This window comes from Mustela nivalis (assembly GCF_964662115.1).
Source record: "Mustela nivalis genome assembly, chromosome: 6".
Taxonomy (NCBI): Eukaryota; Metazoa; Chordata; class Mammalia; order Carnivora; family Mustelidae; genus Mustela; species Mustela nivalis.
The window spans coordinates 47,199,747-47,224,300 of record NC_139025.1 but is presented as its reverse complement, the minus strand read 5'-3'; the positions used below and the strand labels follow the sequence as shown (position 1 = coordinate 47,224,300).

The 24,554-nt window shown below is 41.4% G+C and overlaps 1 protein-coding gene across 5 annotated transcripts in view; it reads left to right on the top strand.

Moving 5' to 3' along the window:
- Nucleotides 1-22,781, top strand: part of FRMD6 (FERM domain containing 6) — a 73,690-nt gene extending 50,909 nt beyond the window's left edge. For all 5 annotated transcript variants that reach the window (XM_082735153.1, XM_082735156.1, XM_082735154.1 and 2 more), the window contains exons 7-14: nucleotides 375-530; nucleotides 3,848-3,913; nucleotides 4,746-4,814; nucleotides 7,482-7,656; nucleotides 11,742-12,077; nucleotides 13,596-13,727; nucleotides 17,592-17,683; nucleotides 19,783-22,781. In XM_082735153.1, the coding sequence (XP_082591279.1) occupies nucleotides 375-530; nucleotides 3,848-3,913; nucleotides 4,746-4,814; nucleotides 7,482-7,656; nucleotides 11,742-12,077; nucleotides 13,596-13,727; nucleotides 17,592-17,683; nucleotides 19,783-20,067 (1,311 nt within the window). In that variant the 3' untranslated portion in view covers nucleotides 20,068-22,781. The remainder of the gene's footprint in view (nucleotides 1-374; nucleotides 531-3,847; nucleotides 3,914-4,745; nucleotides 4,815-7,481; nucleotides 7,657-11,741; nucleotides 12,078-13,595; nucleotides 13,728-17,591; nucleotides 17,684-19,782) is intronic.
- The last annotated feature ends 1,773 nt before the right edge of the window (nucleotides 22,782-24,554 follow it).

The window sequence follows — 24,554 nt, the reverse complement described above, 5'->3', positions numbered from 1 at the left end:
CAGTGTATTTCATGGTACCAGTCATTTTGCAAGTATAAACAGTGATGTGTACCAAATTTCGCAAGTTTGCATGTTTTTTTTTCTCTCCATGAGTTTAAAGCCAAGAGAACATATTTTTCTCATTTCTTGTGATTTTTCTTCTCAGATATGCAGTATTACAGCTAAATCGTCTTTGTAGCTTCTAGTATTAGCTGATTCAGCCTAGTAAGATAACAGATGGTGAAAATGGAATGAAAGTGGGAAATTTCCTACTGGAAATTAGCCAGTTTACATGGCCTATTTTAGGTTCTTGTCCTTTCTTCATTTTGGGGGTGAGGGTAGGACTTCCATCCTTCCAACAAATGTCGCATTGCATGCCCATTGTATTCCAACAGGTTGTTTCCAAGAGAGGGAAGGACTACATCCTGAAGCACATTCCAAACATGCACAAAGATCAGTTCGCACTGACAGCTTCTGAGGCTCATCTTAAATACATCAAAGAGGCTGTCCGACTGGATGACGTTGCCGTGCATTACTACAGATTGTATAAGGTACTGAACTGTAGTGTGTCTACAGCTTCTGAGCAAAAAATACCTTCTCGATTAGAAGAAGCTTTTATTAAAATTTGTCATTTCATTTTTTAATGGTCTTTTTATATGTAATTTTTTAAAAAATTTATTTGAGAGAGAGACAGCGCACAGGCCCACAGGCGAGGGTGGGGGAAGAGACAGAGGGGAGGGAGAGAGAGAACTTTGAGCAGACTCCACACTGAATGTGGAGCCCTACACAGGGCCCGATCTCCTGACCCTGAGATCACAACCTGAGCTGAAACCAACAGTTGGACACTTAATCAACTCTGACACCCATGTGCCCCATTAAAGGGCTTTAAAAAAAAAAAGTTTCAGGTGAACTCTTGTCGTAGGTCAGTCTTGGAGTTAATGATGCTGTTTCTCGGGCCTGGAAGCACAATGGAATCTTTCTTCTTCGGTGGTTCTAATATTGAGATAAAAAGTGGCTTCAGATCATGAATCTGGCTTTTCAGTGATTATGAAATAGTTATTTTTCTCTTTTCCAAATCTGCATGTCTGCCTTGGGGACTAACATTTGCAACTTATTTGATTAGTAATTTTTAATATTTCTCAGAGTGAAGCCATACTTCATTGTATCCACAAATAAGAACCACCACAACGGCTAATGTTTATTGAGTATTATTTCCTTGGGGCACACTTTATTTATTTATTTTTTTAATTCTCACAATTCTGTAAGATAGAAACTGTGATATTCATTTTGCAGAAGAGGAAACAGACCAAAGAGCACAAAGCTAGCAAGTGGCAGAGCCAGGATTCAACCCAGGTCTGCCCGACTAGAAGAATTTACGGATAAAAAGTGTTGAAAACAGTGCCCAGCACTTGTTAAGCCTGATGTTCAGCTGTTAGCATCATCACTGTTACTGTCAGGCTTTTTCTTACTACCACACCCTTTGTGGTAAGATTAGCATAACCGGATCAATGGAGGCTGGAGAATAGTTTGGATGTGTTACTGAATAATCTCCCTGGCTGGGTCAGAAAACTTAATACGGTACCAAAAAAAATTTTTTTTCTTGTTTCCATGCCCAAGAGAAGCATCGTTAATGTCCTGTCACCCTCGAGAGGCATAATTGAGTTCCATAAGATCTCTTTGGCCAAATTCCTGAAGGATTGTGTGTTGTTATTTCTTTTTTTCCTTAAGAGACTTCATTTGTGACACCTCAGTTTATGAGAAAATGACATTTGATGATCAGTTTGTATTTTTTTTTTTTTAAAGATTTTATTTATTTATTTGAGAGAGATCACAAGCAGGCAGAGAGGCAGGCAGAGAGAGAGGAGGAAGCAGGCTCCCTGCTGAGCAGAGAGCCCGATGTGGGGCTCGATCCCAGGACTCCGAGTTCATGACCTGAGCTGAAGGCAGCGGCTTAACCCGCTGAGCCACCCAGGCGCCCCGATCAGTTTGTATTTTAAAATGTACTAGAAGCATGAATGGTGTATAAGGAAAAATGTGGCTTTAGAGTCTGATATTAGAAACCCTACATTACCACTATTATGGGATCCTAGGCAAATACAACTCTAATCCTTGGCCATCTAAGGTTCTATACAATTCACAAGGTTGGGAAAATTCTGTGAGATAGTGAATCTGAAATGACCAGGTGGAATGTGTGGCACATTAATCAGTGCTCAGTAAATACCAACTGCTGCTGCTTTGATAGGGGAACTTAGTATTTTAAAGAATTAAGAATTCTTTAGTAAAGTAAATCTCCCCAACTTATTTTTTGTGTAAAAGTTAATCTTTTACTGGCGTACAGTGTGGTACTTCTGTATGGCATGGAAAATGACCCTCTCACCTGCTTAAAACAAGATAATTAATAATAATATAACTGAATGAAGTGGGGAAACAGATATTGGGCAGAGTTCTCATTCTTTAGAGAAATCAAGTGGCTATTTAAAATGCTTCATTTTTAATAATTATTTAATTATAATTATAATTAAATTATATAAATATAATTTAATAAAATAAAATGCTTCATTTTATAATTTCCAATTTGCAAGCGGAAAATATAAAGTAGAGAGAGGACAGGCAACATTCTGGGAAAAGAAACTCCTGAGTCCTTTTCACAGTAACACACACCTTGTGCCCACCCAGCCAGAGTTTTTATGAGCACAGTCTTATTTCAGGAAGCAATCAGAGTAGTTTTGAAGAGGAAATTGACCTAAATTCACAGTAATAGATTGGTTTCTCCTGTTAAACCTATACTGTATGTGCCTTTCTTGATGTAAAAACATACACGTTAGAAAAAACAGCCCAAATAGTGAAAATAGGCCACGTCTTGTCTTTACTATGCCAGACAAGGATGCATTTTCTAAACACATTTCTTCCCATGTTCATGGGAAAACAGGCCCTAAACAGACTCATTTATTTTTATTGGAGAATCTCATATGAAAATATTTTGGTTACTGAGTACTTTTATTTATATTCTGTTTAGAACTTCATACCTTATATCCCATTATTACAGATAAGCACTTAAAAGATGTGGCCCAATTTCAGAATACATTTAAAATTCAGAGACCATTTCAGGAATTTTTTCCCATATGCTCATTGTAGTTTATTTTTTATACTTTATGGTTTAGCTGATAGAATGGATATCTTATTATATGCAAGTGATGAATCACTGAACTCTGCCTCTGAAACTAATAATACAATACATATTAATTAAATGAATTTAAATAAAGCTAAAAAAAGAATGTATATTGTATTGGCAAGTGATAATTGAATTTCTTAGATATAAGTATTTTCTTTCCAAACTAAGTATAAAGCCTTTACATACAGCCTTTTCTCCTCATGAAATGACACCCTTAAGTATTAGGCTGCCTCTGATTTTGGCTTCAGAGCTGGAGGGTTACACAGTTTGAAACCTATAAAATCTAGTGCATCTCAGAAAATAGTTATAACATTGTATTCAATATTCTAATATCTGAGAAAAGGTAGAAAACTTAAAAATAAAGATAAGGGGCAAAAATAGTCTTGTTTATCAGAGTTTCATTAATGTAAATATTTAGAATATTATCAGATATGAGAGTGTTATTTGATATAGTGACAATACTAATGTTCTGAAATCTCAGTGGCTTAAAAAGTAGAATATATCATTATTGATTTAGTATGTACTCAAGACTTTCTTAAATCTTATAGTAAAGTAGGGATGCAGAAAAATGAGCAAAGTTATTTTAGTCAAAAACTTTCTAATCCTGGGATTTCTTCTTCTGTTTCTCTTCTTTGGTGCTTAGTAGTCCATTATACAAGAAAAATGTACTTTTTTCATGTGATCTTATTTCTATAGGATAAAAGGGAAATTGAAGCTTCTCTGACCCTTGGATTGACCATGCGGGGAATACAGATTTTTCAGGTTCGTAAATGAGGAATAAGTGTCATACGGTATCTACTATGCCTTATGTTGACAAGTGCTCTTGTCTGGTCCTTTGATAGGTTCACTGGTTCATTTCTGGCCATTGCTTCCTATTTTTCTTCCAGATGTGGATGAGGTAGGATAGATAAAGTGATACAGTCCAAACCTCGACAGTAGTAAGTCCTCCAGAACAGAAAAGAATAAACAAAGATTGACCCAATTTCATCACTAATAGATCATTAATATACAGACATTCTTCTTTGTGGTTATGGATTTCAAATATTCTCTTTTATCCTCTGGAGCATTATAACTGTGTAAAGAAAAAAATGACATTTTATTACAGTGCCAGACCAGACATTTTAATTTCCATTACACTTTTCTGATAAAGCCTGTCACTTGAATAAGTAATACCTGTCACGTTCTTGCAAGTAGGGTAGTGTTATACTGCAGCCGTCAGCAGGGGAGAGAGAATGCCTCTTTCTATGAGACCAAGGAGACTATAAGGTTCTTTTATCTTTGATTTAGGCAAATATCCAGTTATGAAAGTCTAAGTGCCTTATCTCATCTCTTGAGTGCCTGAGTCTTGGACTTTTTATTTAAATTTAAGGATAGGCTCAAAGGGAAAAGATTGCCTTAAAAGACCAGATAATGACTCACTCAGGAACCCAGAGCTACAGTTTTGTGTCACTAATTTTTTCATTATTATCTGAACATCTCCAAAGAGAGTTGAGGACCCTTATCAGAGTTTAATTACTGGGAGAGAAGTTAGAGCCATTTTAGAGCGTCCGGCATTTTCCCCTGTAACTCTGTATGCATTATAATTTTCCCACAGAATTTAGATGAAGAGAAGCAATTGCTTTATGATTTCCCCTGGACAAATGTTGGAAAGTTGGTGTTTGTGGTAAGTTTAAAATAACCGAGTAAAGAAAAATTGCCCCGTTGTTTGTTTTTGTGGATTTTTGTTGTTCCCTCTTTTGTTTTGTTTTTAAAAATAATACTGTCCCAGGCAAAAAAAGTTTGTATTTTTAAAAAGTTGTCAAAGAAGACAACTAGCTTTCTTATTTTCTTACTGTATGTGCTTTAATCCTTGCCACTCACTAAGAGTGAACCTAAAATTAAAGAATCTTACAGCAAAGGAATTACTAACTTTAACTTGTGGGTTTGGTCCCCACTGTGCTTTCCTAAGTTACTCTAGTTACAGAAGAAATGTAGTAGGGGGAGTGTACAAGATGAGTTTATCAGACAGAATTGTTTTTAAAAGCAAAGGGATCAGAAAACAGAGCCATAATCACAGGATAAATTACTCATAGCATGGGGGTTCACCAGTTCTTTTGGAGGTTGCTTCTTTTGAGCAGAGAATAAAGAATGATAACAAGATGTTTCTATTCATATCTATCTCTTTGAAACTCATCATTACAAAGAAAGGTCTACAGTTCTTAATAGCAGAAATGCTGTTATTTTTAGAATATTGAGAATAGTATTCTTTTTTCATTGTAAGAGCAAATTCATGATTTTTCCCAGCTGTTTCTCTACCTTGCCAGCTATATCTGGTTTTTGGTAGGGTTCAAAGAATTACAGTTAATAATATGTATGTCTAGTGGTCCTTAAAATCCATATTTTTTTCTTTGTTCAGAAATTGTTGGAAAAAATGCCCAAAGAAAGTAGGACAATAAGGATTTGTACACGTGTGCTTCTCTCCCATAAGGAAGATGGCCTATATAAACAAAGGGCTGTATTGCCAAATAGCATTTGGGCACTGACTCCACACTGCCCTGTGAAGTCAAAAGATCTGTTCCTGACTCTACATTATTTTAATTACTTGGGCATACTTCAATCTGATTCCACTTTACTCACACATCAAATGGGGCCAGACTTCCTCCTCACTTGGTCTCTCTCATCCAGGCCCTTTGTGAAAGGATCTGAGCAATATGAAAATGAGGATATTATTACCCCAGTTGTCCCTGTCATGTCCCAAATTGAGTAGTAATAAAATGCATTTATGAAATTGAGTGCTTTAAGGGTCCTGGACTCCGTGGTTCCTGAATTGAGTTGTGCATCAGCATTATGTGAGGAGCTTAAGATAAAGATTTCTATGTCTCGTCCTCCTCCTCTGAAATTTTTGATTCAGTGGATGTGGGTTGGGAACAAGGCATCTGTTCTGATGAATGTCGCAGTTGATTCTTCTCGTGGCCAGCCCATTCCTGCCCGAGTTGTAGGACCTTGAGTAAGTTACTTACCCTGTGTGCCTTGGTTTCTTTGTTCCCAATTGGGGATAATTTGTCTTCCCCCATAGGCTTATTGTGAGGATTAAATGAGTTAATACCTTCCTAGTGCTCATTAAGTGACAGTTATTACCATTCTAGCATTGGGATCCACCAGTGATTCCTTTAAAATGAAAAGTCGAGGGGTGAAAACTCCATCCCCAACTGAGAGACACAAAGCCATATTGTTTTGTATTAACTTGAAGTGTATAGTTGGAAGATGCCTCCCGCTTTGCTTTACTTTTCCCCTCTGGCTGAGAATTGTTTGGAATATTCCTTTGCAGGCCTGCTGCTGTATTCATTAATAGGAGAGGTGAAGGAATTTATAATATCCAATGACTATAAGAAACTTTGCCAAACTCTCCTTCTTAACTTAACGTTAATGAACTTTATGTTAATGATCCCAGGCTTAAAGAACAAGAGATTCCTTATATCTCTACTGATAGAGATACTTACACTACTTCTATCTCTTCTTTTCTTGTCCCTCTAGCTTCCAGCTCCCTCTTTTTTTCCTTTTTTTTTTTTTTTTTTTCTTTTTTTTTAAGACTCTATGCCCAGTGGGGCTTGGGGCTTGAACTCACAATCCTGAGATCAGGAGTTCCACGGTTTACTGACTGAGTCAGCAAGGTGCTCCCCACGCCCCCACACCCCCGCCCCAGCCTCCCTCTTTGATCCAGCTAAAGAAGTTTTTCCATTTTTTTTTTCTTAACCCTAAATAGGAATTTGTGGTGTTTGCTCTCATAACTTTTTATTTCCTCCCCAGAGTTTATGATAAACTATAGTTATTTTATGTGTTTATGTATGTCTCTCCCACCAGAACATATCTCTATGAAGGTAGGCATCTTTTCTGTCCTACCCACTGTCATTTTCTCAGTGACTAGCACAGTGTTTGGTACATAGTGTTTAACTAATATGTGACTGCATTATGCTTCTAGAATTTGTCAACTTGTTTGCTGAACTAGGGTGTTGGAATTGCATTAGAAGATGCTTCCATGATGGGTCCCTCTTTTCTCCATCATATAAACGGCCCCTTTAGCCAGAGAAACTAAAGATACTCCTTGACTATCATTCCCAGTCAGTGTTTACCAGAAGACCCTGGCTAGACACTTCCTGAATTTTTTTGGTAAATGTAGTCCTGTGGCATTTTTAAATAAAAAAATAATAATTTGTCTCTGAGTGAATTTTGGATGGAGCTTTCTACATCTATTTCTGAGTCTGGAGTCTTCCTTAGTAAGAAGACAATGAAGGGGACCTTGGCAAACAAGAGACTTCTCTTCCCAAATCCAACGTGTGCTTTCGCTCCACAGGGTAAGAAATTTGAGATCTTGCCAGATGGCCTCCCCTCAGCCAGGAAGCTCATCTACTACACGGGATGCCCCATGCGCTCCCGACACCTGCTACAGCTCCTGAGCAACAGCCACCGTCTCTACATGAATCTGCAGCCCGTGTTGCGCCACATCCGGAAGCTGGAGGAAAATGAAGGTATGGCGGGGTCTTGGGCAGGGCAGCCAGTGGTGCCTTTGCCACATGGGGCCCTTTACTATCTAGAGCCCTGAAGAATAGGATGCAAGGGTTGGGCCTCTCAGATTTAGAGCAACATTCCTGTTCGCCTCTCCTCACTGTCCTGGAAGACCAGGGGTAGCCTTGAGGCCCACCAGCTGCAGCACCTGTGTGGAAGACCTGAGGCTGTCCCTGTCATTCAGCTGTCCCTGGGTACCGGTCTCTCAAGTTTCCCCACACTTGCCTTGAAGATGGCTACAGAAAGCCATGTCTTGAAGGTGCAGGCCAAGGTTTATTGGCAGCTCGGAGCACCTTGGGATCTGGAATTTTTTCCAGTGCAATTATTCCTTAGATTAGAGTGACAATAAAGGTGGGTGACAGAATGTCTCCAGTCTCTCTCATAGACTGCCAGGAAGCCCCCAGTGTAAGTGAGCAGGAATGACAAAGGAGAAAGGATTTCTTACTCGAGGATTTTATCAGCCAGTCCCACAGGGGCTTTGCTGAGACGCAGAAGAGAGCAAATTATTTGGGGCCCCTTAAACAGGGGACCAGTCATGGTAAGGAAGAGCTCTATAATATTAACCTGATGGTTAACCCTTCATCTTGAGCTCTGGCACCCCAGGGAGTCTCCACTTAACACACTTCAGCTTCTAATCCCCCCAAATGTTAGTTTGAATATTTGCCTATTTTAATGTCTTCAATTTGTTTTGCAAATTCACATTGTGGTAATTCTTACAATTCAATTAGATTAGATCTAGGATATCTGCATGAACATTTGGATGCAGATTCATATTCAGGGTCATGTATGTGGAAATAAATTTTGACCTCTCGGACCCCACCTTTCCTACAGAAACCTGACAGATACCTGTCCTCTTAACAAAAAAAACCTTATAGCGGTTTGCACATCTGAGCGATTTCTCCCCAAAGCTATCTCTAACTGAATGAGACACAGTTTGGAGATGTCATTGCTTTGTAAGCAGCCATTAGAACATGAATCATTCCCCACCGTCTGCCACCAAACTGCTTCTGTCTTTGGAGAGAACTGGCGTCACTGCCAGGTGTCCCGGCTTCCTCCGTGGCCACACAGCCAGTTCCTCCCCACCATGACTCATCGGTAGAGCAGATCACATCTCTCCAGTGCTGACATGAATCTCAGGAGGAAGGAAGATGGGACAGAAGCACCAAGGAAACTTGTAAGAGTAGGTGACCTCCATGTGGAGCCCATTATTTGTCAAGTTGGCCACATTCCTAAATGGCCAGCTTGTAGGGCATTGAGAGTTATTCCATGAGCTTTGCCATCAGCATTTTAGTACATTCTTGTTTAGATGACCTTAAGGGGAGCCCTTTAGAGCCTGAGAATTCGCGAACCTCCCTTATAGGTTCTAAGGTAAAATTACAAAGAATTTTCAGTTCTTAGAGGGCAGGGTTTCTCTCTTACCATATATAGTACCAAGTGCCTGTTTGGGGGCTTACATGAGGAGGGCAATGAAGAAATGATAAAGGTGTAAATTGGATTTTTTATTTGGATAAATGCAGATAGATTTGGGGGGACATCTTTCTTTATTTTTCTAAACCAGATTTAGTTTCTTAGTTTCTTCTACTTAGAGATTCGTCTAGGTCTAAAGAAAGCCTGAACTAAGTTTCTCTGGGCCAGCCTTGACCTGACTCCATTTATCTCATTCATACTTAAGGGCTTCATCATTTTTACAAGAAAGCTCTTTTCCCAGTCTTAGTTTAGCAAAACAAACAAACAAAAAGCTCAGCACAAAAAGAGACTGTTTTTCTTTAGAGTCACCTTGTCTGAAACACTCTTTTAGCATTTTATAATAGGAAATGATCACAAGAATTCTTCCATAGCATTAAAAGAGAAGTAAAAAAAAAAAAAAAAAAAAAGAACTGCTTTTTTCATGAAAAAGATTTTTTAACCCAACTTTATTCAGCAGTTAGAGCTTAGTTTTTAGGTCTTATGTCAAGATGTCACACTGACTGCAATCTGTTCGAAAATCATGTATCAAAAAGCTTTGTGGTCTCTGGGCTTTTACAACAAAGGGAATACAAAGAAGGCCAAATCGATGATCTGTGCTGTTGACACCATTGATTACTAGGGAGGCGAGAGGTTGCATTTTTGCAATAAATAAATTTCAGAATTATGTAAACATATCCTTCAGTTAGTAACCGAGCGGTATGATACTTTTTAAATATCTGCACTGGATCTAAGTGCTTCAGCCCTAAGAAAGGAACACTGGCCAGCCACATAGAACACCGAGGCTGTTCCTATAAGTTGACAGGAAGTAGATTAACGCTAGGCTCCTATGAGGTAGAGGACAGGTTGACAAGAGCTTATCTTCTGCTATCCTAATGAATATAGAGTAACTGTGATTGACTCTGAACGTGCTGGGAAGTGTCGAGAGTAAAAGGGCTATTTGTAAAAAGGTAGAAAAGCTTTTAAGTTATTAGAACCATAGTTCCCAATTGTCTTAGAACTCCAGCACCCTAAAGAAGTTTTTAGAAAGCTATTTTCTCTTTGCTTTCCACCTTCCCAGTGCCCCGTGGCTATGATTTTGAAACTACTGCGAACAGAAATTGTATGAGAATTTTGTATATCCCTTTAGCTCTCCATCTTCCTCTCAAACACGGTTGCCTTCAGGAAATAGGAATCTTTGGAACCCGGTCTAGCTCTAGAAGATGGGTTGTAGATGATGCACGTGAGACTTGTCTCAGATGTATGGGTGTGTTGGGCTCTGGTCTCCAGTCCCGGTCTGCCTCCTGTATGGCTACACGTACTCACTGTTGTGGTGTAGCTGGACTCCTTAGAATTGATATGAATGGCCGGAGCGCAAAAATGTACACATAACCTTCTGCAAGCATTTTTGCACTTTGCTTCCTGGAAAGAACATCTTCTCTTTCTGCTGATGCTCCTTCCTCTCTGGGGAGCCCATGGTGATTATACTTCATAGTTGAATTTAGACGTCAGGAGTACAAGTGTTTTCACTTACCAAGAAACAAGACAATTAAATCCATTAGTAGGCCCCCTGAGAACCCAGTTAGTCTACAAGTTACCAATTTCTGAAATAATACCAATTTAACCTTCCTCATGTGCATTTGCCATCTTTAACATTGTTCTAATGTGTTATTTCTCATCTGCATTAAGAAGACAAAGAATCTGATCTACTTCCCTGTTTTAAAATTCTGACCTGTAACCCAAGGGTATAAATGTATACCTGCAACTCAGTTGTGATTTGGTGCTTTAATGTAATGGTTAGTTAAGCATTTGACAAAAGGGACTTTCTAATACGTCTTTGTGTTAAAGAATGGCACTGACCTGTGAAAGAACAGTTTTATCAGTCAGAGGTCACCCCGGTATAAATCTCCAAACCAGTAGCGATTTCTGTATTTTCCAAATAGATAATAAAGTCTCACTAGTTCACCCAAAATAGAGAAAAGGAGTCTTCATTAATGAGAAACCAAATTTTAGAACTCTTTGGAAGAAATTTGCAGAAGAGTAGTTTTATTTTAAATTATATTCAGCAGTCAGAACTAAACTAATAATGGGCCAAACTGAATAAATAAAATCAATGGCAATTAGTATAATTATATTTCTTAAACAGTCTTCTATAGCAGTGCTTCTGAAATTATCTTAAAATGTCTAATCCGTTGTGGAACTGATACTTCTGCATAATACAAAATCACAATAGTGGCTGTCGTGGCGATGTCCCACGGCTCCAAACACTTCTGAGTATTTATTCGCACTTACTGAACCCATGTCACTGTGGACCCATAGTGGTTTGAGGAGCAGAGGTGGCCTGGCGACTCTCTTCGGAAGAGCACTTTTCCAGTTTTAAAGCCTTAAAACTCTTGGAGTGGTGTGAATACTACTTCAGGTCTGTTGTCCTGGTTTCTGTTCATTTGCAGTCTTCTTAAATTGTGCTCCTGTCACAAACCCCAGCAGCCTCCAACCCCTCCATTCTGGGTACGCAGGCACCCTGGTTCTTAGCCTCATGTAAGCCAGCCGGCCATTCCTTCTGTCTTGGTGCCTGTAATGACGCGCTGTGCTCCTCCCCCCACAGAGAAGAAGCAGTACCGGGAGTCTTACATTAGCGACAGCCTGGACCTCGACGTGGACCAGCTGGAGAAGCGGTCCCGGGCCAGCGGGAGCAGCGCGGGCAGCGTCCGGCACAAACGCCTGTCCCGCCACTCCACCGCCAGCCACAGCAGTTCCCACACCTCGGGCATCGAGGCGGACACCAAGCCCCGAGACGCGGGGCCGGAGGACAGCTACTCCGGCAGCGCCATCCACCGCAAGCTGAAAACCTGCAGCTCCATGACCAGCCACGGCAGCTCGCACACCTCCGGAGTGGAGAGCAGTGGCAAGGACCGGCTGGAGGAGGACTCACAGGATGACGGTAAGGGCTCGCCGGGGCTCTCCCCACTCACAGTGCTGCCCCGCCAGCACTGGCCCCCTCCTTCCTCCTGCCTAGTATTGTTTTCAACTACCAGTTCTGGAGACATGCTGTGTGAGCGCCACTCGGAAGTACTGGTAGAGAAGAGGGGTCTTAATGCCCCCTCCCTGCCCCGTGATTCGGTGGACTTGCTTGTGTGGTAAAGAAAGCATCCCTCCGGGGGTGATCCGTTGTGGCCACAGGCTGGGGTGCTAGTGGCTTCTGAGTCCTAGTGGTTTCTATGAAGTAGAGCAGAAGTCAGCCTGCAGTGCTCAGGTCTGCGTTTCTGATGCCCAGATTAAATAGACATTGATTCCGACAGCAGAGTAGATGCAACAATGGTGACAGAAATGTCTTCAACTTTTTGCAGGGGAAAAAAAAAAAGATTTGAGTCCAGGCCATTGGTTATTTAGTAAGTATTACTTAAATTCCTCCTATGCAACTGGAATTCTGGGACTATAATAGAAAGTTAGCGCCTGGCTGCTTATCTCTGTGTTAAGGAGAGAAAACCAGACCTCCAGCCTGTATCAGACAAACGTAGCCTATGTGTGCATCTTTCTTTCTTTCTTTTGTTTTGTTTTGTTTTTAAGATTTTACTTATTCGTGAGAGACAGAGGGAGAAACAGGCTCCCCTCAGAGCAGGAAGCCTCATGTAGGGCTCGATCCCAGGACCTAGGATTATGACCTGAGCGAAAGGCGGATGCTTAACCGACTGAGCCACTCAGGCGCCCTTGTATGTTTCTCTTTTTTTATTTTTCTGCCTCAAGTGCTGTAACATTCACGTTTGGGGAAAAGATACTGACTTCATTAAGGAAAACTGCAGCACATTTGCTTGGTGTGGTTACTGTAGAATTCATGTGGATCTCAAATGAAGTCCCTTCAATGCCTTGCGAGTAGGCAGCTATGGGAAATGGGGCCCCTCGTGAACAACTCTTTATGCTCTGGCCTCAGGCAAACAGCCCATCAGTCTTAGTTTTCCCTCTGTCATCTCAGCAAGGTGGTAGAGCTCTTTCCTTCTTTTTTTATTTTTAAGAGTTTATTTATGATTTATTTTAGAGTGTGCGGGCCTGAGCATGTATAAAGGGTGGGGCAGAGGGAGAGCGACAAGCAGACTCTGTGCTGAGTGAGGAGCTTGACGCAGGCTCGATCTCACAGCCCCGAGATCATGACCTGAGCAGAAATCAAGAGTCAGTTAACCGACTGAGCCCCGCAGGCACCCCTTTCTCTTTCCTGCTTTCTTAAAGAGTAAAGAAAAACTGACAAATCGTGGCACGAGAAGACATGTCGATAACACACCAATCTTGTGAAAAAAGAGAATACATCTAGCTGAGAATTGTCCCTTGAATTTCCTAGTGTAGATTCTCATCAGCAAATCTATTTTAAAATACAGGGAATCACATAGCCTCCTTCACAGTATGGCTGTGCATTCTGGTGTCCATTTCCCTTCGTATCCCCAAATGCCTTTTCCTTCTTCTGTGTCAGAGATAGAGATGCTGGTCGACGACCCCCGGGACCTGGAGCGGATGAATGAAGAGTCCCTGGAAGTCAGCCCAGACATGTGCATCTATATCACCGAGGACATGCTCCTGTCGCGGAAGCTGAATGGACACTCTGGTGAGCTCTTACGGGAAGTTCTTCTTCAGGAGTGCACCGTCCCAGGCTGAGAAGCAGGGGTCTCAGAAAACAGGAGGTTTGGGGTGGGGCTCTAGGTCCGACTGGACTGGAATCAGAAGTTTCCAGATCAGCACGACAGACTGCTGGCTTGAGGATCTTCCCAGGGAGAATGGGAAAGGAAGGGGAAGAAGCATCCTCCACCGCAAGCTCTGGGCGAAGTACAGTTTCCTCTTGTTGTTGATTTGTTTTGTTGTTTTAAATGATAATCAGAGGCTCCTGTAATACTTCTAGAAGGGGCCTCAGAAACCTTTCTACAGATGGGAAACCCTGTCCATGAGGGGGACAAATGCTTGCACCTAGAAACAGGTCTCTGGGTTTGTTTTGTTTTCCCCCACTCTAGATCATCCTGGCTGTAGGAGTCTGGAGGAAAAAGTGTCAAAAAAGGTAGACATAAAAAGACACTTACTAAATTCCGTATTCAATTAATTCTGTTAGAGAACACACATTCACTGGAACCCTAATCTAGGTTTATATAAAAACTATTTCTATGAAGTAAAAAATGTTACCCTAAAAAGACACCAGCACTGTGGGTTTTGTTTTTAAGCATCAGTCTACCCTAATGGCTCTTGTCACATTTCATGCCTTGGTTTCCGATCCATACAAAACCACGCGTTCGGAATCAGCAGTGGGGACACAGCGTGGGGGCTTATGGCTCAGCCGTGTCAAGCTTTGAGTGAGATACCCTGTTGACAACAGGGATGACCTGCGATTGCTCGGTCAAGACCCATGGTCCCCGATAGTGGGTCTCCCTGCTGCAACAGGTGCTGGGAATCAGAGATGAACAAGGCCAGCATGCAGGGCACTCTCATCCTGGCATTTGATCAAAAGAGCATGAGGCTCCTTTATTGCAGAATTTTACCTGCTGACCTAGCAAAACCGTGGCCCCCTGATGTTCCGCCAGGATAAGGCCTGACAGCGGTTACAGAGAATCCCTCTGCCGAACCAACACAGAATCATCAGGCTGCTTGCCCTAGTCCTGTAATTAGACTTCTTGTGCCACACTTGACCCTTTTTGGCTTTTTTGCCCATTTGCTTTATTAAATAGACATTTTTTCTTATAAATACATTTTAATATACATTAAATATAAACTTAAAATTGTATGCATTATTATAGGTGCATGCTCTCGGTTTGTGCATGTGTGTTTGTGTGGAAAGAAAACTCTCTAAACAATAGACACCAAAGTGTCAGTGGGAAGAGGCGGTGGGAGGGAAACAGTTTTTTGCTTTTTATTTATATATTTCTACGTTTAACTTTTATGATGTTTTGTAATTATTGTATTTTTTTCAAGATTTTATTTATTTATTCATGAGAGACACAGAGAGATCTAGAGGCAGAGGGAGAAGCAGGTTCCCCGTGGAGCAGGGAGCCTGATGTGGGACTTGATCCCAGGACTCCGGGTTCATGACCTGAGCCGAAGGCAGATGCTTAACTGACTAAGCCACCCGGGCACCCAGGTTTTGTAATTTTAAATAGAAATAAAGTATAGATTAGATAGTTGTTTAAAAAGGTTTATATATGAAAGCACTTCTCGAAATATTATTTATAATAGTAAAGAAAAGGAGAAAACCTCAACAGGTAACAGTGAAAAGTTTATTCTGTCCATATGGTGGAATATTGTACAACTATTAACTAATGAGATTTTCAAAGGATATTTAATCATATGAGAAAGGCAAGAAAAACAACACAAATTGTTTTAACAGTAAGATCTCAAATTATAAAAATGTGTGTATATATATGAAAAAATACATAAAAATAGCCTTTTCTCTGGATGATGGGGGTACAGAGGATCTTATTTTATTTCTTGGGTCATCCTACTTTTCCAAATTCTCTACAATTTGAGCATTTAAACGTTGTTTTTAAAATGTGGAGCTCACATTGAGTAGTGGTGGAAGTCTGGGCAATGTCAGTTTAGTGTTCTGAGCCCCAGACTTGATGCTGATTTATCTAACACAGAGTCTGGGTTTAGAAGCAGATTATTTACAGGCATAAGGGCCAAGAGCACATTTACCGGGAAATCCAGAAGGATCCATTCCAGGTCCTAGTGCACCAGTCTACATCTTTCTGTGAGGATTTATTAAAAGTTTAAAGCTTTGGGGTGCCTGGGTGGCTCAGATGGTCTGCCTTTGGCTCAGGTCATGATCCTCAGGTCCTGGGACCAAGCCCAACTTCGGGTGCCCGGCTTATCAAGGAGTGTGCTTCTGCCTCTGTCTCCGCTTGTGCTCTCTCTGGCTGTCTCTCAAATGAATAAGTAAAATTTTTTTTAAAAGTTGAAGCTTTTTAAAATATAAGGATATTCTAGAGAAAGACCCCCTACAAAGCAGTCTGTATCACCCTCAAGATGTAAGTATCCACCTGAGAGTTTCTGTCTACATGTAAACCAAGAATGTCTTCCTTTCGTGTTTCAGTTGAACTAATTATCAAACACTTAATATATGCAAGGCCTATACTAGTCACTTATGAGTCATTTCTAAAGAATTAAGAGATAGAACACAAAAGGCCATTTCTGAAGCTAATTAACAGTAGCTAAATAAAAATCACATTACTCAAGGTTCTTTTTTTATAAGGTGGAAACGTACTTTACCTAAGAAATCATTCACCTTTGAGGACCTGGGGTTTGACTGACTTGCTTCATTGATCTGCAAGAAAAATGTCAGTGATCATCTTCACTCCCATCTCCAGTTCTTGTTAGCAGCTTTATCTTCTGAAACATTAATTTCTGACGTTTCACTCACATACCACAGCCACAGAGGGAAGTTTCAGCTTTGAATTTCTGCTTCCAAATATGAGAAGATTAGGAGCCCTATTGCTCTCAGAGATCCAGAACCAAGTGTTCAGGACGACCTCCCATTTGTGGCTCCTGCCAGTTGGATTTGCTACAGGAAGCAAGTGCCACAGGGCCCCTATCAGCCCAAGAAGGTCCTGTGAGTTGAGTGTGTCCCGCAGGCAGGTCCAACCCTTTGCCCTTTCCATGCATTTGCTCTTCAGTCATTGTTAAACTCTGTGGGTTAAATGCTGCTTTCAGCCCTTTATAGAAGGAGACTACGACACAGGGAGGCCATGTCACTGGCCAGCAGACACAGTAATCACAGTAATGACTCATCTGGCCCGAGTTCCATCCCAGATCCATGTGGTCAGAGCCCCCACAAAACTGCCGCACATCTAAGGGGAAGCAAACATAGAAGGCCATGTCGTGGTTCAGCTGGGGTTAAGTTCAGACTTCGTGCTCTATGGAACATGAGGGAACTTTAGGCAATAAACTGCTTTTTCACCTACGGTCTTTCTTTTTGCCACTGACTTCATAAATACCTTAATTAGAAGTTGTTGTTTAGAAAATTCAGGCTCTAGTGGTGCCTGGGTGGCTTAGTTGTTAAGCCTCTGCCTTCAGCTCAGGTCATGATCTCGGGGTCCTGACATCGAGCCCCACATCAGGCTCCCTGCTTGCTTCTCCCTTTCGCACTCCCTCTGCTTGTGTTCCCTCTCTCCCTGTGTCTCTCTCTGTCAAATAAATAAATAAAATACTTAAAAAAAAAAAAAAGAAGAAGAAGAAGAAAGAAAGAAAGAAAATTCAGGCTCTAAACTCCTCCCTGTCCTCTAACCCTTCTCCTCCCTGTTTGCTGTAAGACAAGAGACAGAATGTGTTCCATCCTGGTCGCACACCACGGAACAGTAACAGATTATTCAGTCACAGCCAATATTTGACCTTTTGATCTTGATGGTTGTATATGTCAGATATGTGGCAAGAGGTATGACTAATAAGAAGTCTTCATTGGTTTTACTATTTTTTTCCCTTTGTTTTACTTTAGGGTTGATTGTGAAAGAAATCGGTTCTTCCACCTCCAGCTCCTCAGAAACCGTCGTCAAGCTTCGCGGCCAGAGCACTGATTCTCTTCCGCAGGTACAGAAGGAATTGGAAATTTTAAATTGGGTACTGAAGTTATAGAAAACTTGAAATAGAACTCACTGTTCTATTAACATAAATGAGCAAAAATTAAAAACTTTTTCAGGAAATGATTCTTAATAGGGATATTCCAGTTTTGTTGAAAGCTATGTCCATTTTATTTGCTTGTTCCATTCATCTTTGAGTTGATTTTCATTCAGATCAATTAGGTACTTTGTTTCACACTTCTTATAGCTGGGAAGCCTCTATAGACTTCTGGTTAACTGTGTGTGTGTGTGTGTGTGTGTGTGTGTGTATTTATTGACCTCAACAACTGGGAGAAGGATTTTCTCGTGAGGAGTGTTGTGGCAGAAATGTTTCCACACCCTGATTTTTCCATCCAGATTGGATTTTCAAAGTATGCTGAGTGAGGCTGTTTGATACCCTGTGGTCACTGGCTACACTGTTAACATATCAGAAGATAAAGCACTCTGAAACTCGTGGTTGCAGTATCTGGGTTTATTCTATAACTGATTCTCACATCTTCTTCCTGAGCATTCTCTTGCTCTCCTCTTTATGCCTCTCTCTCTCAGACTGTCTCCGTCTTTTTTTAAATTCTTTTTTTTTTTTTTTGTCTTTTGTGTATGGTTCTCTCTTCCCTTTTCTCCATCTGTCTCATTTAAGTAGCCTTAATGCGCACCTGCTGTCTTATTAAATGTTTTTGAGTCATTTCTAAAGCAGTATGTGTAGCATGATGATTATGAGCTCCAGGGTCACGCCGCCTGGGTTCGTCCCCCAGTTCTGCCCCCGGTGTTAGGTCTGACGGTACAGAAATGTCTGTGGGGCCCAGCTCGGGCTCCACAGCTACAAGGCAGGAGCACCCCTGTGTGCCTGCCGAGAGGACCTAACACATTCTGTGTGGGAGACCCTGGCGGCCCCCAGGAGGCCTGCCTGAGTACAGCCGATTGGCATCTTCAGAGGGTGCCCGGAGGTGGTAGTTCCTAATAAAATGTTTTTGGGTTCATACCCTGTTCTTTTTCCCAGCACTTTAGCCTTTAGTAAAACGTGAGCACTTATTCTGACAAGGTTGGCTTGTGCATTTTCAAGCAGCTCTTGAGTTGAGAGGAATCACCCATTAAGCATCTTCCATTCATGTAATTATCTGAACCACTTTTTAACCTATTTATATTTTCAGCCAGTAGCACTTGTTAGGATAATGAGTTCTAGAAGTCTGATGCCTGCTGTATGAAGTATTTGGCAGAACACCGTTGACTGCTCGGGACCCGACTCCTGCCTCCCAGCCTTCTCCGTACTTTGTATTATTTTTCTATCCAAGAATTCTAGTTTAAAAACAACAAAAAAAAACCACTTCTTTAAGTTGTGTTTCTTGAATAATAATGGGTTCATTTCCCCACTTCTTTTTTTTTTTTTTAAAGATTTTTTCTTTATTTATCTGACAGAGATCACAAGTAGGCAGAGAGGCAGGCAGAGAGAGAGGAGGAAGTAGGCTCCCTGGAGAGCAGAGAGCCCAATGTGGGGCTCGATCCCAGGACCCTGGGATCATGACCTGAGCCGAAGGCAGAGGCTTAACCCACTGAGCCACCCAGGCGCCCCATCATTTCCCCACTTCTTATTAAAATAATAACAGGCCTCAGCATGAAAATGTTACCATGCTGAATTGTCATATTCTAGTGGGAAAAAACAATTGGGCCCTATCTTTACCTATCTAGTCCTATTTCAAGACCATTGCTTGACTTCTGAGATGTAGAGACAGTTGGTTCCTGTTGGATTTACTTCCTTTGCCTTAGATTATTCATCTGTAAAACAGGGAGAATAATGGCACTGACCTCAGGCCATTGGCTGATGGGAAGACTGAACAGTCAGGGCCTTGCACCTAAGGGCTTGGTGAATGTTTGTTGCTGTTACTAGTGGCTGTGACATTTTCCCCACAGGGCCTCAGCGGCCCTGAAACCTCAGACTGGAAATCACTTTCCAACATACAAAGATTCCATAACCTTCTAAGACTTTGCAGCTCTCTCTTTACAAGGGAAAATATTGCTAACCTTTCACTTTGGTCTATACTCTTAAAGTTGTTCTCACCTTCCCTTATTCTGCAGACTATATGTCGGAAACCAAAGACCTCCACTGATCGACATAGCTTGAGCCTGGATGACATCCGACTTTATCAGAAAGACTTCCTGCGCATCGCAGGTCTGTGTCAAGACACTGCTCAGAGCTACACTTTTGGGTGCGGCCATGAACTGGATGAGGAAGGCCTGTACTGCAATAGCTGCTTGGCTCAGCAGTGTGTCAACATCCAAGATGCTTTTCCAGTCAAAAGAACCAGCAAGTACTTTTCTCTGGATCTCACTCATGATGAAGTTCCAGAGTTCGTTGTATAGAGTACGTTGGCACGCAGCTGGCTCCACGGGCAGCCTGCTGTTTGCTGGAGGCTGGAAAGCCATGGAATTGTGCCAGATTTTCTTCACCCCAGAACATAGAGCTCTTTCTTGATGATACTTGCGATGGAAATAAAAGCCTTGGGACAACTGCACTTTAAGTATCACACAGAGATAAAAGAACTACAGAGAATGTACACCAAGACCAGTGCCCAGAAGTTCATGATCCTTTGGAAGGAAATGTGCTTTACTGGTTACCAGGCCTTCAGAACATTGAGTCATGGTGTTTGTTCCTCGTTTTTGTTTCTTCGTTTGATTACACGACATCACATTTTTTTAAATCATGTGGAAGATGTTGTTAGGTTTATTTGTTTGCTTGTATTTTTTTTTTTTTTTTTTTGGTCAGTCCCTCACACACGTGGTTTGAGGGAGGAGAGAAGAGTCTCTCCTTTTAACGGAGAGACCGTTGCCTAGTACGTAGCCATTGCCGCCTCTCCGGGGCTGTCCCAAAGTGAACACTAACAAAGTGGTCAAAATCCTGTAGTTCTAGCAAGCCAAAGACATGGATGTAACAGAAGCACAGCCTAGGTCCAGAAGATGGGAATGAAGCAATAACCAGAAGGCTCTGTGTGCTTTGATGCCTTGTGACCCCTTCACGCCTGCTCGGTGCCATTGTCCTCTTCCTGCTCTCCCAGAAAGCTCTAGGACCCAGCAGAGTTTCTCCTCAGAAAAACTGATCAGTGGTGTTCATGTCTGTGTGCATTTTGTGGCGTTTACAAAACGAGTTTCTGTTAAAACTATGGAAATGTCTTAGAAAATGTTTGTGCTTGGTGTTTTGTTTGTTTTGTTTTAATCAAGAACCAATTATGGTAATGCTAGTTTCTGCTTAACCAAAATACCATAACTGTACGAATATGTTATACATATTTAAATACCGGAGATTGCGTGTGTTTATATGTGTTTAAAGCTTACTAACTCTTCTTGGCTTCCAGGACTGTTTTAGTGTACATGGTCTTTCTTGTTGACCATGGAGAATGTGTTGCTGAATGAATGATACCTACAGACAATCAGTTAATATATGTCAAGTTAAGAATGACTGTTTTCTCACGGGTCTTTTGCTGTGATCCTCAGCCCTGGTTGCACAATAGAATTATTTGGGGAGCTTTAAGAAAAAGTGACAATGTCTGGGTCCCACTTCAGGCCAATAAACTCAGTCTGTTGCGGCAAGTTCCAGGCGCCCTTGCCTTTTCCTTTTAAGCTCTCCAAATGGAGCTAATATGCATTGGGGTTTAAAACCACAGCTGCAGAGGGTGTCTGTTAATTTCGAAGTTTAAGTGTACAGAAAATGTTAGTGTTTGAGAGAGGGCCATTTCTAAGACAGTTACTGCCACTGCTGTTAAGATAGAGAATGAAACCAGGTCCAGGAGAGTGAATCTGTTAATAACCTTTAGATGTATAGTAACAATGTTGTTCGCACTTCGGGAGAGAACTTTAGCACAATGTGTCTTTCTATGAGATGTTTGTAATGATTTCGTATTTTACAACATTTGTTTACCATATTTTGATATACCATTTTTTCTATCTGCCAGGTTTTCTTAAAAAAAAAAAACCATATTATTTTCTAAAGAAACAGTCATATTTTTATACAAGATTAAGTTTTCAGGTAACAAAGAAATAGATTTCGGGTACAGCAGAAAATGCAGTGTTCCGCATGGGTGGGAGTTGGTATGATGAACGTGTGGAGAACACGGGCCAGCCCCGCCTTTGTGCCGCCCCTTGCACACCCCCACGTGCGTGTACACCCACTGGGCAATGTGTGCCCTCCAAGCCAAGGCAGATCAGTTTTACCCAACACTGAGAAAGGAACACAAGTTCTGTAGAGTTCTATAGTCATGAAATTATTTTGTGTTTATCAAAAGTTCTAAAAGAACCAAAGTTTCAGATATCTGAATGTACAAAAGGGTCTCAGTCTTCTGTACGAAAGGGTAGAAGGATCAGCTACTGACTGCTTCACTCACAAGTAAGTCATTGAATAATCCACCATTTCGTATAGATGCGTCAGAGATACATCCTGGGAGGTTTAACTGAAAAGAACCCAGATCATAATGTGGTGCATTTCCTTAGCTCATAGCATTTCTTGCAAACATCAAGACAAAAGCATCTTCAATTAAGTATGTAGTGCTTTCTTTTTTCTCTGTACTTCAACCAGAATCAGGTCTTCAGGGTTTTGCCAGCATCGTTGGTGGTTTTGCACACCCTCTTTCTAATTGGGTTTATGAATAGTCTTGTGGGTTTTCAAAAATAAAACATGCTAAGGAACTTTTTTGCTTTTTGATCCACTGTTTGCAGCAGAATTATATATATGTATATGAAAATCCATTTTGGTTACTGACATTTTGTATTTGGAAATTGTTTTAAACAATAAAAAAAAAGGAAAAGAAACATATGAAGCTGTAATTTATTCTGCATTTGTTAATAGTATTGCTGGTTGGTATACCTGTTTGGTACATATGGCCTCTCTACGTCTACATTTGTATTTGCAACAATGAGCTTTATATCTACATAAACTGTAAATAATCCTTTCTGTGAAAGGATCATCATATCAGGATGATACCAAAAGTGTGTAAAAGAAAACTGCAGTATTTTGTAATGATTTCTTATAGGCATTTCATGGTAAGATTAGCAGTCAATAAAGTTACTTTTTATTTGTCTTTAAAGTGCCTTTTTTTTTTTTAATTAGAGTTCTCAAGTTAGCCAAGAGGCATTAAGAAGTGAATGTTTTCTTTGTGTTCTTCTTTCCTGTAACAGAGCACCTGGAGGGACTTCCTAAAGGCCCGGTGTGGTAGGTAGGGCTCCGAGCCTGATGGCCCGCATGGCGGAGATGCTTATGAGGACAGAGGCTGAGCCCCGCCACACGCTGTGCCCGTCCCACGCATGCTAGGAGCTCACAGATCAACTCCTTCAATCCTCATACGCATATAAGGCAGGTGCCAGTCTTATTCCTGAGTTAGAAAGGAAGGAACCAAGGCTCCAAGAGGCCGCAGCAGCCAGCTGCTGGGCACGCCCATGCTGAGAGGCTGAAAGCACTCAGTAAAGAATGGTTTTCATTTTTTAAATGAAAATAATACCTTAGTTTTGCCCACAAAATAATCATCTTTGGAGTGTTGAATTTCCAGTTGTAAAAAGTAAGGGGTTAAATTTCAAAGCAGGCAGTCCCCAGGCTGAAGGTAAGAGCCATGTGGAATCAAGGTTGAGGCCTGGACCTGCACTTAAGGTCAGTAGACAGGGGTCTGAAGAGCCCGGGCAGCCTTGTGAAAGGATGGCCGTGAACTTCCCATTACTCCAGTTTTCTTGCCTTCAGTGGGAGTAATAATTCTGAGGGCCATTTTGGGGGGATTCAATAAGGTCATGGTTACAATATGCCCGAGAACGAAGGTGGGAGAGAGGAATGTTTTCAGATCTTCTAACCAACATGTAACTTGCATAGAATCGTGACCATTTGGAAGCATATAATCCAAAAGACAAGCTTTGTGGATTTTGCAGTGCACCTGGTAAATTGTGAGTTAAGTTTCTGGTCAGCTGCTGTGTAGCTGACATGACACACGCCATGTCTAATCTTAACAACCTTCAGGTAATCAACTCATTTTATTAGAAAACAGACTTCCCCAACACCCTACAGCTCTTAAATCTCGGGCAGCATTTGCAACCCAAATCCACTTCCAAAAGCTTTGCTTTCTCTACTACATATACTGTGTTACCCACTGCACTTAGAGAGAGCTCACAATCTAATACAGAAGACAGACTTACAATTTTGCTACTGCAAGAAATGAAATTTATTCACTCGCACATTGGTTTGTTTTTTTTTTTTTGAGCTCCCCTATACCAGACCTGTGGTAGGATTATTTGGGTTTTGCTCTGGTGCAAAAACAGTGAAGAGCTGGGGGTGGGTAGGAAGTGGAAGGTGGAAAGAACAAAGGTTTTACTCAGAGGAAGAGCCTTGAGAGGGAACTTCCGGCAGGTTGGGGTGAGGTGCAAACCGACCGCTCAAAGATGAGAAGCCAGAGACAACAGTGCTCCCTCGGACATTTGGTTGAGGAACGACTCTCTCCAGACTAGTCATTAAAGGCCCTTGGTGCCCAGAGGAGGATGCTGAGTTTTCCTCTGGACAGGGTGCCACTAAAGAGGATGATGAAAGGAGGGACACGTTCGAGAGGAAGACTGGGATCAGAGCTGCTAGAAGGTAGGGAGAGGGGAGCAGGACTGGAGAGATGATGACCTGAGAAAGGATGTGGCCACAGGGAGAAGACAAATTCAGACATTACGGAGCTATGCTGCTCTCCCTGTCTCTCTCATTCTCTCTCCCCTCTCCTCCCTCTCTCTCCTTTCGGTCTCACAGACACATCACCTTATAAGCTAAATAAGAGAGAAAGAGGCAAGTTTTCCATACTTAGCAACATCCTTGGGAAGACCAAAAAGTTCACTACCGCTTT